General features: G+C 44.4%; 1 protein-coding gene across 1 annotated transcript in view; it reads right to left on the reverse strand.

Moving 5' to 3' along the window:
• Positions 1-16,001, reverse strand: part of Slamf1 (signaling lymphocytic activation molecule family member 1) — a 34,467-nt gene extending 18,466 nt beyond the window's left edge. The window contains exons 1-3 of the mRNA XM_005078217.3: positions 15,737-16,001; positions 7,618-7,953; positions 4,898-5,191 (exon numbers count right to left, since the gene is read on the reverse strand). Coding sequence (XP_005078274.1) covers positions 4,898-5,191; positions 7,618-7,953; positions 15,737-15,812 — 706 coding nt within the window. The 5' untranslated portion in view covers positions 15,813-16,001. The remainder of the gene's footprint in view (positions 1-4,897; positions 5,192-7,617; positions 7,954-15,736) is intronic.
• Positions 16,002-16,635: the final 634 nt, after the last annotated feature.

The raw sequence follows: 16,635 nt of genomic DNA on the forward strand, positions 1-16,635 counted from the left end.
TTCATGTGGTTTTGTCAGCAAGGTTACTGGCATGGAGCAGGCTCCTTGTGAAGTCGGCAGTCTTCAAGAGATGTCTTCTCAGTGGTAGTTTCCAGCGAGAATTGGGGGTGGGGAGAGGATACCAACTTAAGTCTGGGAGCATCCAAGAAAAGGTTTTTATGGAACTCACACCTTCTGAAATGCCACCTTACAGCAGCCTGTTTCTCCCCAGACAGTGTTGCAAAGGGAACTAGCCATGTAGAGTCATTTCTTCCATTCTTTCATAACTGTGGACACACAGCTGCCCAGCTAATAACTGTGCTTCCTGGATTTCCTTGTAACACGTTTAGCCACATAATGAGACTGTAGCTGATGAGAAGTATCCTACCTCTATCTTTTTGCCCTTGCTGTCAGGTTTGCTAGATGGGGATGGCACTGGGGAGGACCATGGCATGGAACATTTAAGTGACTATGAAAATGACGGGGGTGAGAGGGACACTCTGGAGCTCAGGTGTTAGCCCTTTCTTCCACTGAGCCAGCATTATACTAACTTCTTGAGAAAGTTTTTCCTTTTAGTGTGGGCTTCCAGGGGGTATTCCCTTCTAGCTAAAGTTTTAAGATTTTGAATCAGTCATCCTCACACAGACATAATACTTTCAAAACATAGTGATTAAGGGCAGCAGCAAGTCCCACACAGGATCTACTGTCAAACCACATTAATGTGCTTCACATGACCTAGATAAAAGATGTTGTAGAGCCCAAGAATCTAGGTCTTGTCATAAGAGACTTCATTATGAAGGACATTGAAGATCTATGAGGTTCTTAAATGCCAATCAGAACCCAGATGATTATATGACTGAGAGCCTAGACAAATGTCATTGAAACTTCCTTTCAAGGAACAAATATGTTCATGCACACCTTGTCAATAATTAAAGTGGAAAAATGTCTTCAAAATGACTCTTCTGACTTACTGATGGCAACACTGATGCACCCTCAGCCTACCACACAGTTTCATTCTGGGGCTGAGGCATCCCTTAGTGCACACTATGTAAGAAGTCTTTGTTGTACTAACAGCTGCTGCTTGGACAGGGGTCTCAGCACATCTGGATGGATTACTGTCGCAATGTCCTGCTGTAACTGGTTTCTTTCTCTTCGGCCTCTTACTGAACCCAGCCTATTCTCTGCACCACTGTACTTTCTCTTTGAAATGCAAAGACAATGGAGCCCTTCCCCATCTGAAACCTTCAGCTCCTATCACACTATAACCTTCTGGATGGTGTAGAATGTGGCACATACCTTCTCTGTTTTCCCTCTGCTTAAAACACCTTTTGTCAGAGAAGTTTGGGTAACTTCTGTACATTCCTCAAATCCCCATCTTTGATAAACCAGTGCTGTTCATTCCTTCTCTTTATTACCTTGCACATATTTTGGTTTTATAACCTCTCCTACATACTATGTGATTTAGGATAATTGTCTATTTACAGAATTATCTTCAGGACAATGATTGTACATCTCTGTTTTTCCATATTTGTGTGCTTGGTACCTTGCATGATGCTGGAATGTGGTGAAACCCCAACAGATGTTTGTGAAAGCAAGCACAGAACTTTTAAAATTAGCAGCTTCCATTTACAAACACAAAGTGATAGACCAGTGGCTCTTAATCTGTGACCCCGTCACAGGGGTCACCTAAGACCATCGGAAAACACAGACATTTACATTATGATTCACAACAGTAGCAAAATTACAGTTATGAAGTAGCAACAGAAATAATTTGATGGTCGGGGGTCACCACAGCATGAGGAACTGTATTAAAGGATCACAGCACTAGGAAAGTTGAGAACCACTGTGATAGACCAATGAAAGTGGCTTTCCAGTAATTTAGGTAATTTCCTCTACAGCTCTGTGTAGAGGAAAGGTCATGCTGCACAATGCCAGTGTGTCTGGTTTGGATATGGTGAAGAACGTCTCCATCTTTGGAGGGGGAGGAACCTTTACTTCAACTATGAGTTAAATTGTGTTCTCTAAAATCTTTATTTGGAAGTCCTTAGGATGTGACTTCCATCAGATATGGGAGCCTTACAAAGATAACCAAGTTAAAACTAGGGTGCTAGCCAGGCATTGGTGATGCACACCTTTAATCCCAGCACTTGGGAGGCAGAGGCAGGTGGACCTCTCTGAGTTAGAGGCCAGCCTGGTTTATAAAGTGAGTTCCAGGACAGCCTCCAAAACAATACAGAGAAACGCTGTCTCGAAACAAACAAACAAACAAACAAACAAAACCAAAACCAAAAACTAGGGTGCTATGGCTTAGTTACTACACTGTCAACTCTTATTGAAGCTCTAAGCCTCACCAGAGTACTGTTTGGGAACAAGTTGTTATGAAGGTAATTAAATTAAATTCAAACAAGGTCACTAGCTTGGCCCTTATCTAACTTGACTGGTATCCATATCAAAAGAGGGGAGGGAGAGAGGCATGAGGGATGCACAGACAGAGGAAAAAAGACCATCTGTAAGTCAGGGAGAGAGGTCTCAGGAGAAATCAAACCAGACAACACCTTGCTCTTGAACTTCTAGACTCCAGAACATTGAGACAATAATTTCCAACAGCTTAAAGCATCCAGTTTATGACTTCAATTCCCCAGGAAACTAAGACTCCTAGCAACTCTTATTAACAGTTCTTGTTGACACAATCATGAATTAAATCATACATGTCACCTCTGGAAGGAACATCAGTAATTTACCCTTTGTCTTGCAGATGGTAAGACAGAGGCCCAAGAGAAAAAAGTGGCTGCTTCATGTCTAGTAGCTTTTCTGAGTGGATAAGGTCTTGATAGAGTTCTACTCAGAGCACCTACTACTCAAGGGCCACTTAGTGTCCCTCCACACCCCACAGAAGCCTGCTTCATACTCAGCCACACTAGTGTATACTTCATCCTCAGGATGGCTTAAGTGGGTAAAATCACCTTCAGTGTTTGCTTAGAATGTCTTGAGCTAAATGCCCAGGTGTAAACTTTATGGATTACCAAGATTTTATTATGCACTAGTTAGATGCTTGTCAAGCTATCTTGAAAGGAGTTCCTATCCCCACATCTCATTTTGAGATAGGTCAGGGTAAAAACTTGCTCCCTTGTCTCTAAACAGGCTTTATCACGAAAAAGGACCCGGGCTGCTCCAATGGGTCTTCCTCATCTCCAGGGAAAACAACTAGTTTTTCATTGAGATTTCTAAGGGCATTTTAAGTAAATTCACTCTTCCATTAAAACCTACGATGATTCCAGTACCAAACAGCTCAATTCTCTCAATTGCTCTGTGTTTGATCTTACTCAAACCTTTCATAGTTCTTTTTTTTTCTTTTTCACTTCATTCATAGTGTGAAGATGTCAACACTATCTACATCATTTGATTACTGTGAGGGTTAATGATGTGCCATGTAGCCACTACACAGCAAACAGTCAAATCCTCTCAGCCGTCAGTTACAGATGAAAATAAGGTCTCAGGGAAAGCTGAGCTTCTTACTCCAGTAATCAGAAAGAGCCCCCTGGGACCATGTTCTAGAATCTTCCCACTAGACATCATTGTTTTCTTCCTTTCTCCAGGATACCCTGAATGACTGTGGGCAGGGAGAGACCTGGAGAATAGTTTACACATGGTTTGTGGGCCACATTCAGAAAGTAGAGATGGTTGGCTCTTTCCATGACATAGCTGCAGTAGGTTCAGAAAAGAACTCAAAGGAATATGCTGGGGTTCAGGAGGGCTATTTCCTATCTGAGAATCCTCTGGGGGGTGGGGAGTCTCAGTTACAGGAAGTGCTATGCTGAGGGCATAACGTATCTCCAGTACCCTTTCCTCTGTCTCTGCCCATCTGGTGTGCCACACAGACACCAAGTCTGTGTGGGTGGGAGTCTCCTTGGAATGACTCTTGCTCTCCTCCCCTGCTAGGACATGTCAGGATATAAGTAATGCCTTCCAGGGCTCTCTCTGAACATTCCTGTGGCATAGACACAGCCTGGCACAAGAGAGAAGTGGTCTCTTCTGTCTCTTGGTTAGATGGGCTTAGTTGATCAGCATTCTCTCCCAACAGAACAGTCATGCTCTCTATCTAGGAAAAGAGAAGACCTACTCAAAATATTTAGGTTAGGCATTAACGCCACTATTTGAAATCCAACAGACTTGAAAGAGATACTTAAATTCCATGAACTTCAAGTTCCTCCTATGTAAAATGAAGCTGGTAATGTCACCCACCTGGCAAATTTGCTGTGAACCAGAGACGGTACATTCAAAGTGCCTTGCCGGTAAGGAGTACCCTCATCTCATCACCGCTCCCTGGTTTCATGCTCCAGGACTTAGCTTACCTCTCTCTCTGCTCCTCTAACTGGCTCTGAGATTCACAATCCATTCCTAGTGCAAGCCCCTCCCTTACAGCCTGTGCTTCATTATCAAGCAAACATCTCACATTTGCACTGTGTCGCTGAGGTGCAGAGAGCACACATCGTATCTACTCCCTTCTCTTGCAGCGTAAGTGCTAGGGAAGCACTTGCTGATGGCATAGAACTGTCTCACCATAATGGAGCATGGATTTGGGACTTGGGACCTGACACCTGCATCCCTTTTCCAGACATCATTGAAAGCTGGATCCAGGGCAGAAGGCATGGAGAAAGGTTTTCTTTTGGACACCTTTGCTCTGGGTCTGATTCTGTTTTTTCTTTCCTTCCCCTTTTGTTCCTTAACTGTGAACCAAATGTTATACAATGTCAGCTGGGGCCACCATGAAAGCACCTTTGTTGAATATACCTAGAGGCTTTGGCAGTATAAAGAAAACAAGTGTCATTGGCAAGGCTTGACTATGGACGAGAGTTATTGGGCCAGTTATTCTGGGGCTTGCCATTGACGAGTGCCCTAGCCACCACAGAGTACTCACCGGAGGAGGATTCTCGCCTGCACTCCTGCCATAGGTCAAAGGTCCGAGAGTGACTGCTGACAGGGTTGCTTGCAGTGCAGTTGTAGATGCTGTCCTGATGCTGGTTGCTAAGGGTGATGTACAGGAGGTGAGACTGGTTGGCTGGGCTCAGCAGACGGGTGCCTGCCTCGTCACTCCAGCTGTAAGCCACATGATCCCCTTTCTTCACCTTGCAGGCTAACATCAAGCTGCAGGTTCCATTCTCGGTCTCCTGGGTTTTGTTTAGCACTTTAATCTCTGGAGTGGAGACCTGCTCTGTCAGGAGGAGGAGAAGGGGGCCATCACTGAAACACAGCTCCTGGAACTATTGACTGCTTTATTTGTCAAAACAAATTCTAGACAAGTGTTGCTGGAGTTTTCTTTCCAGCCAGGTTGCTTCAGCCACAAATAAACACACAAATGCTATATTAGTTATAAAACTATTGGCTGATGGCTAGGGCTTCTTATTGGCTAGTTCTATCTTAATAATTAATCAATAACTACTAATCTGTGTATTTCTACATGGCCTCGTCTTACCAGAGAATGCCTGGTGCGTCATATCTTTCTGGTCTCTACATGGTGTCCCTTTGCGATCTCTCTCTGCCTACTTTTCCCAGAATTCTCCTCATTCCCTAGTCCCACATATCTTCCTGCCTCTATTGGCCAAACAGTGTTTTATTAATCAACCAATAAGAGAAACATATATCCAGAAGGACATCCCCTACGAGACAATGGCATTTTTCCCCTCACCGAGAAGTGTGAGTTGTCTCCTGTGGAAAACTGTCATTCACATCATTCCTCACCCCTCTTTGTTCTTCCTAGGACTCTCTTGAGATAGAGAAGCATTTGGTTTTTAGTTCCTTTCTGCTAATACAGTTACGGGACTGCATGCCTTTCCTGATGTTCACTATGTAAATTGTTCTGCTATATTCTATCAGGAATAAGACAGGTTTTGATTGGCTTGAAGTACAGCCTCCTAGAGCTAAAAGCTTGAGTTTTCAGTGGTAGGATTTCATCGTGCCTATGTGGTGTCTGTGTGTGTGTCTGTGTGTGTGTGTGTAGTATGTGTGTGTGTGGTGTGTGTGTGGTGTGTATGGTGTGTGTGTATGTGTTTGTGTGTGTATGTGTGGTGTGTGTATGTGTGTGTGTGGTGTGTGTGTGGTGTGTATGGTGTGGTGTATGTGTGTGTGGTGTGTGTGTGGTGTGTATGGTGTGGGTGTATGCGTGTGTGGTGTGTGGTGTGTGTGTGGTGTGTATGGTGTGGGTGTATGTGTGTGTGTGTGTGTGTGTGTGTGTGTGTGTGTGTGTAGCAAGGGTTTTGTGGGTCGACGGCAGCGGTAGGTTTTCAGGGTTAGCCATAGGCCCTGTCAATCCATACAGTTCTAAAGCCACGAGACAGGCAAGGAGAAAAGGGTGGTTGTGCTTATTACAGCTATTACAGGACCAGCACATTGCTGGCATTTCATATTCATCTTTAATTCTCTCAATAGTTATAACTAAAAATAATTATTCTCATTTTGTGGATGAGAAAACTGAGTCTCAGAGAAATGCATGTCTTGTTCGACATTATGCAACTTCTAAGTGGCCTCGCTAAGTACCTTCATCAGAGTCTGAAATCAGCGCCCCCCCATCCCGCTCCTCCGCCTCCGGTAAAGAAAGTCAAGGTTGCAGAGACCACAGTTCTCAAAGTACCCAACTTTGTAAATCTCAGTAAATCTATAAGAACAAAGGGACAGATCATTTGACATATATAATACATGCTGTGCGGCCTCCGTGCACACTCAGCAGAGGGCTATGGGCATTCTGCATTCTCTATTTGCAGGAGGGAAACACCGGGGCAGGAGAGAGTCAAGATGTTTCTTTTTCTCCCCTAGATATCTGAGAGTTTCAATGAAACATTGGCTGTGGACCTCCTATCCCATCCTTGGTGGTGCAAGAGATCCCTTTGAAAGACCAGGGAAGCCCCACAGAGACGCAGAGATGCCAGGGAGCCTTGGAAAGCAGATGAGGCTCTGGGCCTGTGGGATAGGGATTCAAGGTGTGGTTAAGGAACAGGAGCAGAGGTCAGAGGAACTCAGAAAGCGCTGGAGTCAGGCAGTCCCTCAACTAAACAACGACATAACCAGATCCTGGTTCAAATGAGAAAAAAAGGTGTTTCTTTCACCATGTAGGTGGAAGCCTCCCCCAGGGCTCTGGGCTTGGTGAGCTAGCTGCCTGTGGGTGGAATGTCAGCTTTCTGTACTCAGAACCTCTGCTTCAGCAAACAGCCTACACAAATGTGGGCAAGCACGTGCAGAACCACTTGCCCCTGGAGTTGGGGGTCCCTGGCAATGACAGAGAGGTTAGGTTTGTTCAGTTATATCCCACTTTGTACTTTTTGGGCTTGATAGAAAAAATGCTTTTATTAAAAAATTGATATGCAGACTCAGCCTGTTAGAGGGGAAAGCCCTTCAGGCCCCACACAGTGGGCTTCCTTCCTTTTAAAGCAGGAATCAATTCAGCCTCCTCTGGTGTGCAGTTTGGAATATAACTAACCAGCTAACTAACTAACTAACTAACTAACTAACTAACTAAATGTCAGCCTGTCAAAGTGTTTCCCTTAAGCTTAAATACTCGCTGGACCAATTGCAGACACTCTGCTTCTGAGAAAGGCCCAAGGCTTCGAGGCCTCCTGTGTGAAGTGTGAAAACTCCCATTCTTACCATAAAGTTTCAGCTGCATACAGAATTGCTGAACAGACACATTCTCCTCCAAGCTCACAAAGTACCATCCTTCATTCTCCCTACTGCTTGCCAGGATCCCCAGGCTCAGGTTTTCTGGTTGGAACTGGTAACCGTCCTCTAGATGATCTGGATAGCCCCCTTTCGCAAGATCAAAAGACACTATTTTCTTGTTGGTTTTGCTTCCTCGAGACGTTGCCATCGTGACAAGAATTCGGACGCTCTTGTTACCACTCTTATTTATCTGATTTGTCAGGGGCAGCCACATGTCACTTCCCAGTGGCTGGGTGATCACCGAGCAGTCCATCACACCTCTACCTGTGGGAAGAAAGGGAAGGTAACGCCTGATGATGCAAGATCTGGAGACTATGTTGTATCAAGGACAGAGAACGACAGGTTCGAGGCTCGCCTCTCCTCTTGAACTATCTCAAATTACCACATGGTAGTCTACAAAGGACGACCACCGGGATCCTAACCATAACTTCAGTGTTTCAAAGCATCCAGTGGAGCTCATACAATTACTTACACCAGGGTTCTGCCAACTCAGACTTAACAGTGAAGGCATAGAGGGCAGAAGTAAAGTAAATGACTTTCTTAAAGTCACATTAGTAAGTGGCAGAGCCAGGACTAGAATCTCAGTCTGTAATTTCTCTGCCAAGGTTCTTGCCAGCACTCAGTATCAGGGTGAAGAGTGGATAACAGTAAAAAGGAGCCCAGGGGACCACAGTCCCCAAAGCACTAAGCCAGGTGACAAGACGCAGAGAAGGGTAGGAGGGCTGTGAGAATTAGGGAGGTGGTGTGCTTAATGTTCAAACTGGGATCCCAGTTCTCCGAAAATATCTGAGATAATTAATAATGGTAAGGGTAAGGTATTATTTTATTTCCCTTTTAAAAAAAGCTGAACCAACATGAACAAGGTGGGGGTGTGTGTTAAAAAAACCCACAAAACCCCAAAAACCTTTCAAACCACTCTGAGGGGTTCTAGTGCTGACTACTTAATACCTCCACTTTGCTCAAGCCCACAGCCCGCCTTTCTGCCTCCTCTTGCAGGGGTGACTGCCCTTTCTGTTTCAGTGAAAAAATACAGAAGAAATAAAAAGTAAATTTCAATCTATGGAAATCCCAGTTGGCTGTGCTCCCACCCAAGGCTAGCCTCTCCCCTGAAGGAACACTCGATCGATCTCATGGTTCCTCTGTGACCTACTCCCTGTGTTGCCAATGCCTTCTGGATATCTTTCACCAGCACACGCGCACAAACACTTAATTGCCCCCACCTTCAAAACAAAACAAAACAAAGCAAATCTCTCCTCTGATCCTAGGTCTGTCCTCAGTAGTTAGCCATTTTCATTTTCTTTCCGGAAGGTTCTTGCATGTCTGTTTATGTTTTCTGCTTTTACTTCCTGACCCAGTTTCCCCTGTGCCCACTCCAAAGAAGTATTCTCCCCAAATTCTCATTGCATTACACTTGTCAGGATCTGTCTGGTATACAGAGCCAAGTCAATTAATTCTCCATCACTGTCTTGAGTGTTTTTAAGGAACACTCAATGGACGTAGTTCATCATCCCTCCTTTAAACACTGTCTGCATTTGGTCCCCAAGATACTACATTTCCCTGACTTGCTATTTTGTTCTTTTTATCATTCTTAGTTTCCTTAGAGGAAACTTCTGTTTTGTACAGATAGTCTCTGTATCAGACTATGCCCCGGCTCAGGCTTCTTCTCTTCCTTATTTACACTTACTCTATTACTCATTTAGCTGCACAGTTTGGCAGATTTCTGCAGTATTTACAGTTATATATTATGGCTAACCCTTTCACTGCCTTGCCCTCTGCTGCCTACACAGATGCACATGTGGAGCTTTAAACGGCAGCTGATGTTAGCAAAGAACTTTCTGTTCAAACGTGAGTATTCATCCAGTTGCTCAGGCCAAACCATTGGAGCATCCTTGAGTCTGTCCTTCCTCACATTCCACATTTGATCTTGATAGGAAATCCTGCTGGCTCTAATTTCCACGTAGGTCTGACACAGAAGTACTTCCCATGTATTCCTGCCTACCCCAATACCACAGGCCTAACTGCTACCACTGTCTCCCAAGTAATCCCCCAGTATTTGTACCATGGAAAGAGAAATTCTTTAAACCCATGTCTGATTTATTTATTTTTCTTCCATGGCTTTTGGTCTTCCAGGGCACCCACAAAGTTCACAGTCCTTGACTCTGCTCACCGCGACCTGGCATTGCTCCAAATCCATCCCTGCCCACTCTCTGGCTTTCACAGCACTATGGCCAGGTAGCTTCCTGCTCCTAGATCTCATCAAGAACATTCCTGCCTCTGGGTCTTAGCATGCCCTATTTCTCTCTGGAAATCTCTTCCTTTTTGTACCTGAGCGGCTCAGTTCCTCACTTTATTTTAGGCTCTCTCTCAGAGAACCCTTTCTTCTGAGAGGCTTCATCTGACGGAGTATCCAGGCTAGCCCCCTGCCCATTGCTCTTGCTGGCACTGCCTGGCATTAGAGTGCACTTTTATTTATTTTATTGCTGTCTGCCCCACTCCAATAACAGTCTTCTCCAGAGAAAGAATTTCACACTACTGTTTATGTCTGACAACCAGATACAGTGTTTGGCACAGAGACACTCTGAAATAAATATCTGTTCAATTGACAAGTGCTGGAAGCCATATCTTACCTTGGCAGACCTCTTATTTAGCTTAGCCTAATGTGCATATAACTGAATTTAACCATAAGTTAATGTTCATTATAGGAACCCATGACTCAATGAGCCTAGATCGTTCTAGATGATAAGAGATTCAAAAGAGTAAAATGAAAACACCTGCTTCTGTGACGGGTCTACCTAGAAGAGATCCCTTCTTAATTGTGCTAAAGCTAAGCTACTGGAAAATTGAGTAAACTGGCTGAAATATTCTTGACGTTAGTGTGCCCTGAAATCCCTACACTGTCTACTAAATGGCCCAGCCTAAATTAACTAAAGAGTAGTGATGTGGAGTAAAAGGAGACACAGTCTGTATGGGCTGAAAGTCAGGACGAGGGTGGTCAATGCATGGCTGTTACAGGAAAGTGGGGTAGATGACAAGGAAGTTGGTCTTTTGGGCATTGCTAGTATTTCGTCTTGAAACAATGTGCTCTCCCTGTCAGATGAAGACTCTTATTTCACTGTGGTTGTTTTGGTGCTATTTTGGCATGGGTGCACTGGGAAGCACATTATTCCAGTCACACTCAGGGATGCTTGACAGTTAGAAATGGCACAGCTCTTCTGATGGCTTCACACCTGAACTGTACAAAAAGGTACCTCTTGAGTCCTAAATATAGGTAACAGAAAGAGGGAAGAGCCATTCACGGACCTCTGAATGCATGTGCAGTTTGGGGGAAAACTCCTCCAAATGCCATTTCTGAAGGAGGTAACAGATATTAAAAAACAGAATCCGTATCATACTGTAGACATTTTAAACTAATTTTGATATGGAGAAGGGAGAAATGGGGAAATTTACCCAGTCTAAGACTGTTACTCTTCATTCACCCTCCCAATGCCTTCCATGCAACCTTTCCTACCATAACCGGGCAGGTTTGTTTGTTTGTTTGTTTGTATTTTCAGAGTACAGAATTGGTACAAGGAGGAGAAAAAGCAGGGTAAGGCTGCGGTAGGAAGCAGCCGAATAAACAAACAAATAAACAGCAGAAGGTGAGAGGAGGCAAGGCGAAAGGAAAAAATGCGGCAGATACAGACAGACTTCACGGTTTGCAGGCGCAAGGCGTAGAACCAAGACTTCACTAAGCGGAGACCCTAAGGCCCAAATGCACAAAGAATGATGATGTAATTGCTCCCATGACTGCCGAGTCTGGAGGGGAGCAATTACATCATCACCAGTGGAAACACAAGAGAAGTGTGAAACCCTTCACACAGAGTCTCTGTTCCTGAAACATCCTACTGCCTGATGAGAGTTTTCCAGCGAGCCTGTGATTCAGTCGGCCCTGTTTACTAGAAGAGGTCAGGAGGAAACATTCGTGCTCTTCACACCAACTCACTTTCCTCCAGGGGTGATTCTACTTTGATGGTGGCGTGATTCACACAGGCCGGTGAACAGGAGCCTGAAATTTGCAGGCTTTGGCTAACTCGTTCACAAGGTGGGATCCTACCCCAGAACTTTATTTTTGGCTTTATTCTGATATTTTATAGATGCTTTTAGCATCTTACTCCATTTTTTGTGGGGGTCATAGAAAAGAGACAGGTTTTACAGGCTTCACAGGTCTAGTTGTAAAAGCAGACGTGAGAAGAAAAAAATAGCTTTCCTAAGGTTTGTTTTTAAATCTAGATGCCAGTTAAACATCGCTGTCCCATGGTGCTGAGAGCGCTGGGTCTTTGTTGCTTAGACTCTGCATCCATAATTTCTCAGACTAAAAGCCTGGGCTGCCCTTTGCCTGGCCAGTTCCTTCCAGCCTTCAGGTTTTCACCTTGACGGCTGCTTCTGAGGGAACTTCCTGGACTCAGGGCTTGGGATAGCTTTCCTGCCGCATGCCTCCATCTTACATTGCATCACTCCTTTATAACCAGTTTTAACTAGTTCATCACTTGTCACCCTCACAGAGAAGCTTTCAAGAAGATGGATTCATTGTGGTTTTCTAAGAGGTACCTGGGACGTAATGGGAACCCAGGAAATCCTCGTTGTCAAAGTGAATGAATAAAATGAGTTGAATGAATGAATGAGTTCATGAATAAATGATGAGTCTAAGTTCTCTTTCCACAGCTAAAGCGAATTACATTTTTATCTCCGTAGCATCCCTATGTGGGATGAGAGACAGTATTTGTCCCCACTTTCCAGGCGAGGATTTAGAAGATCCTCAGTCACAAACCCTTGGTTTTGGGCTACAACAGCCCCTTTGCCATCCCACCCAAGCACTCACATCCGTTTAGCTGTATTTGTATGTCCCTCTAAAATATCTTTCCCAACCCTAGGAGAATCCAACCTCTATCTTGAAAGACACACAAAAACTGGCAAGTGTTGCCTACAGCAAGGATCATAGAAAGATGGATCTTCATTCCAATCTCATTTGTTCTGTTGAAGTTTTAGAGACACACATGCGACTGCATCTCTCTTCCAATGAAAAGAGGTTAAAACAAAAACCTGTGTACTAAAAAGGTTCCCATATACTTTCTAAACTTCCCTTTGTATGCACTTTCTACATTCTCCTATAATTTATCAATTTCTCTCACTTTTGAAATTTTCTATACTTCAATTAGTGTCAATTCAATTCAAGGTCCTCTTGGGGCCTTGAAACACTGTATCATCCTTCCCAATTTCTCAATCAGAAGCTTATCCAGTTTCATTCACTGACATGTCTAGAGTGTACAAAAATTGTTGATCTACTCTGTTTATCTTTCCTCATTTACAAAGTTGTAATAGTACTGACAGTGATGATAACCTCGCAGGGTTGGTGTGATAAGTGATAAAAACACTTAGCATAATGTCTTGTTTAAAGCAAATATATAAGAATTTCTACTATTATTTATTCAACGATGAGTTTTAAATGACTCTTACATACCAGACACTATGTCAGGTGGTTGTTGGAAGCTCTGATTTCTCATTTTACTCTCTACTCCTACCCCTTGCCAGACCATGTCAGATACACTCAGTAGATCAGTGCTGAATGCAATCTTTGAAGGTCAGTCTATAAATAGCAAAATCCCTGATGCTTTGAACTCTATTCCAGTGCTGCAGATAGAGGTTTTATAGCATGGGATTAAATTCTTTTGAAGAAGAATCTGGACCAATATATTGGCATAGAATGGGCCAGTAGCTGCACTAGGTTGGGTCAAGCATAGAACCCAGGCATTTGTCCCTTATCTCTTACTCAACATGTATGCACCTAATTTTTGGAGAGTCATTAATCATAACTCATATATCCCTGTAGTGGCCAATACTGATGATGAGGTTATGCAAATTCAGGGTGAGGGAATGAGGATCTGAGCCAACTGATTCCTAGACATGATGTGACAACATGTTTGGTCTTTGGTGTGGATTCTTCAGGATGTGAGCTTATCATTTTATATCTAATTCAAGTGCTCATGGGAAGATTAGGCACAAGCTATGAAAATATCTGTGAACTGCAGTTAATGGCCCAGATCGATGAGGACCATAATGTTCTGGCACGAATGATGAGGGGGAGAGCAGTATCAGAGACCAACAAAAATGATATTGTTACACAAATCAGTGTATCCAATGGACTGAAGAAACCTGAGGCTGGCCTTGCAGGAACTCCAGCTGGGGTTATATCCATTGTAAAGAGCATAAGGCTTCCTGAGAGCCTAATAAATATTAACATTGTGACATAAGCACGATAGGTCTGTCTTCTCTAAGGGCAAGAAATTAAAGATGGCTCCCAGTAAAACATAAAGAACAAGGCATAAAGGTTTGCCTGCAGTTGTTTGCCCAAAGGATAGTAACTCATCACCGTGGCTCTCAGATGCAAGTCAAGACGCTATATCGAAGCTGTGTCAAATAAGCACGCCATTCAATATTAATTAATCAACTGTCACTTAGGAGAATTTCCTTTACTTGGGCAGGGACATGTGGATTCTTCGCTTCTCACAGATCTGACTGGGAACTGAAAATTGAGCTGGAAAGAAAGGTGCTGACTTGTACAAGACTCGAGCTTCTTTGCTGGGTTGCCCTGACGTGACTGACCTGTCTCATTTGCAAGGCACTTCTATTTGAGTTTTATTGGGGTTTCACAAAAGAGTCCATATTTAAAAATAGAAGCCTGACAAAAATTGAACCAATTTTAGAAGATGGAATGCAAGCAAAGAATAGTTGCCAAGTGGTGTGTTCTGGGCCTGGGCTGTCACTCACTAACAAGTGACCTCTCACCCTTCAGCAGAACATTTGTTAGCTACACCTGAGCTGCCACAGGCAAGGTAGCCAAAACAAAAATTCGCCCCATAGTTCTTAGTCACCAAGTATCCCAGCAATGATGGGGTTCAGACAGGATGCAGTGAGGAAGGCCAAGCTCTACCTATGAGATGCTTGGCTCGGCAATCTACACTCTCAAAGTGGGGCTGAGCAAGGGCTGCCTCATCTGAGACTTGAGCAAGAGATTCCATTTACAGCATCCCCGCATCCCTGGCACGTTCCCGGGCTTTTCTTAGAAAAGTCCAAAACGGATTTGCAGTTATGAAAACCCCAAGACCAAAATGCTCTAGCCCTCAGGATTTCCCCATCCCCTTCCTAAAGCCATCTCTACGCCAGGCTGTCTCCTACAATATAATCAAACCCTAAGACGGAGTTGCCCATTCCACTCACACGGTCAGCCCAGCATCACCACTTAGCACTGGTGCTCTTAAAATAACTTTCCTTATAGCACTGACCCATTGCACAGAAAACAATAGCTTGCGTGCCTTGGAGAGAAGAGTCAGCGGGATGGGAGAGAAGTCCGGCTACCAGTTGGGCCCACTACAGGAGCCTCTTTGACCTTAAATTTCTCGATTTGCATTTCCCACATTCTATAACCAGCCCCAGGCTCCAAAACTCCCAACCTCTCCCCTTTTTGCTGCTTCAGAATCATCTTTTAAAAGAAAGCGTGACCACACTGAAGCCACCGTCTGTTGTCAGCCAAAGGTCTGAGGTTTCTCACTTCTACCTGTTTCCTCTGCCACCTTTGCTCTACACCGGACCATGTCCTTTGTCTGCTGGTGCATGTGTGAGAGCCACTTTAAACAGCAAGGATTCAGGACAATTCTTCCAGAGCTCTGCTCCACAGCGTGGGTCATTGCCAGAAGGGTACCCACCCCAAACCCACCCATCCAGAACTTCAGCCTGAGTTCCTTACACCAAGAGGCTGATTATGAATGTAGCAGGTGCCTTTGGCTTCTTGTTTCCTTAGAAACTAGTGCCCATGGGGCTAATCCCTGGAACCTGAGGTTCAAGGAACACATTAGTTTCTTCCTCTTTGAAAGACACAGTAGAAATCCGGAGGCACTCTTTAAAGATGAGGCAACTGAACCATACACCCCAGCCCGTGTCTCCTCTATCCCCAAAGCTCTGATTCCAAATTGCTGAACACAGGACTCAAACCCTTAAACAAATGGACACTCACCTGTTCCGTAGCTCAATTCAAAAGCCAGGGAAAGAAACAGAAGCATGCCCAAGGAAAGGGACCTGTTGGGATCCATTAGCCGGCAAAGAAAGGGACGCGGTGCCTGGCTGGGAGCCGGGCAGCTGCTCACAGTTGCCCCGGCAGAGGCTCTAATCAGATAACGCTGCCTCTGCCGTCAAGTTTACACATCAGGAACCACCGAGTTCCTGAACCAGCTTCCTGTCTCAACTGGGGTTTTTTTTTTTCTTTCTCTTCTTGAGCCTCAAGGATTGCTCATATGTGATCAAGCTTAAATCACTTCGTTGTTCTTGAGAAGCCTAAGTCAGGTGTCTAGACCCATGGGAGCCAGGAAAGGACCTGTGTAGTCACTTCAGTCAAACTCTGGTTTGAGGCAGAAACGTGACCCCTCTCCACCCTCCCTTTTCTAAGTGGCTTCCAGGAAATGCGTATCACAAGTTCTCTGAGTAGGTCTGTCTGGTAATTCTTGGGTCCTGAAAAGACAGACCCTGGACAGGCTACCTCCAAATGAGGTAATTCCGAGCTCAGGTTCTGTAACTAAACTTCAGTGAGATAATAGTCTTACTTCTTACTTGTTCCACAGTCTCACTGAACACCTCTGTAAGATACAGAGCTCCAGTCACAGACGGATGGGGGCAAGAGTGGACCACTGACCAACAGCCCATTTCCTTGACAGACACAATGTGGCAGGATCAAATTAGTTCTGTTCGGCCTTCAATTTAGAGCCGGTGTGTAAGTTGTCTCTATGGAAAGAACTTGCTGTGGGAACAGAACACTAGAAAATTCTATGATCAGGGGGCACACAAGCAGATTTTGAAAGATGAGGCTAGGTGTGTGTGTGCGCGCGCGCCTGCCACAGTTGTACATGTGGATGCCAAAGA

Source organism: Mesocricetus auratus, unplaced genomic scaffold, assembly GCF_017639785.1.
Source record: "Mesocricetus auratus isolate SY011 unplaced genomic scaffold, BCM_Maur_2.0 Super-Scaffold_100676, whole genome shotgun sequence".
Classification (NCBI taxonomy): domain Eukaryota; kingdom Metazoa; phylum Chordata; class Mammalia; order Rodentia; family Cricetidae; genus Mesocricetus; species Mesocricetus auratus.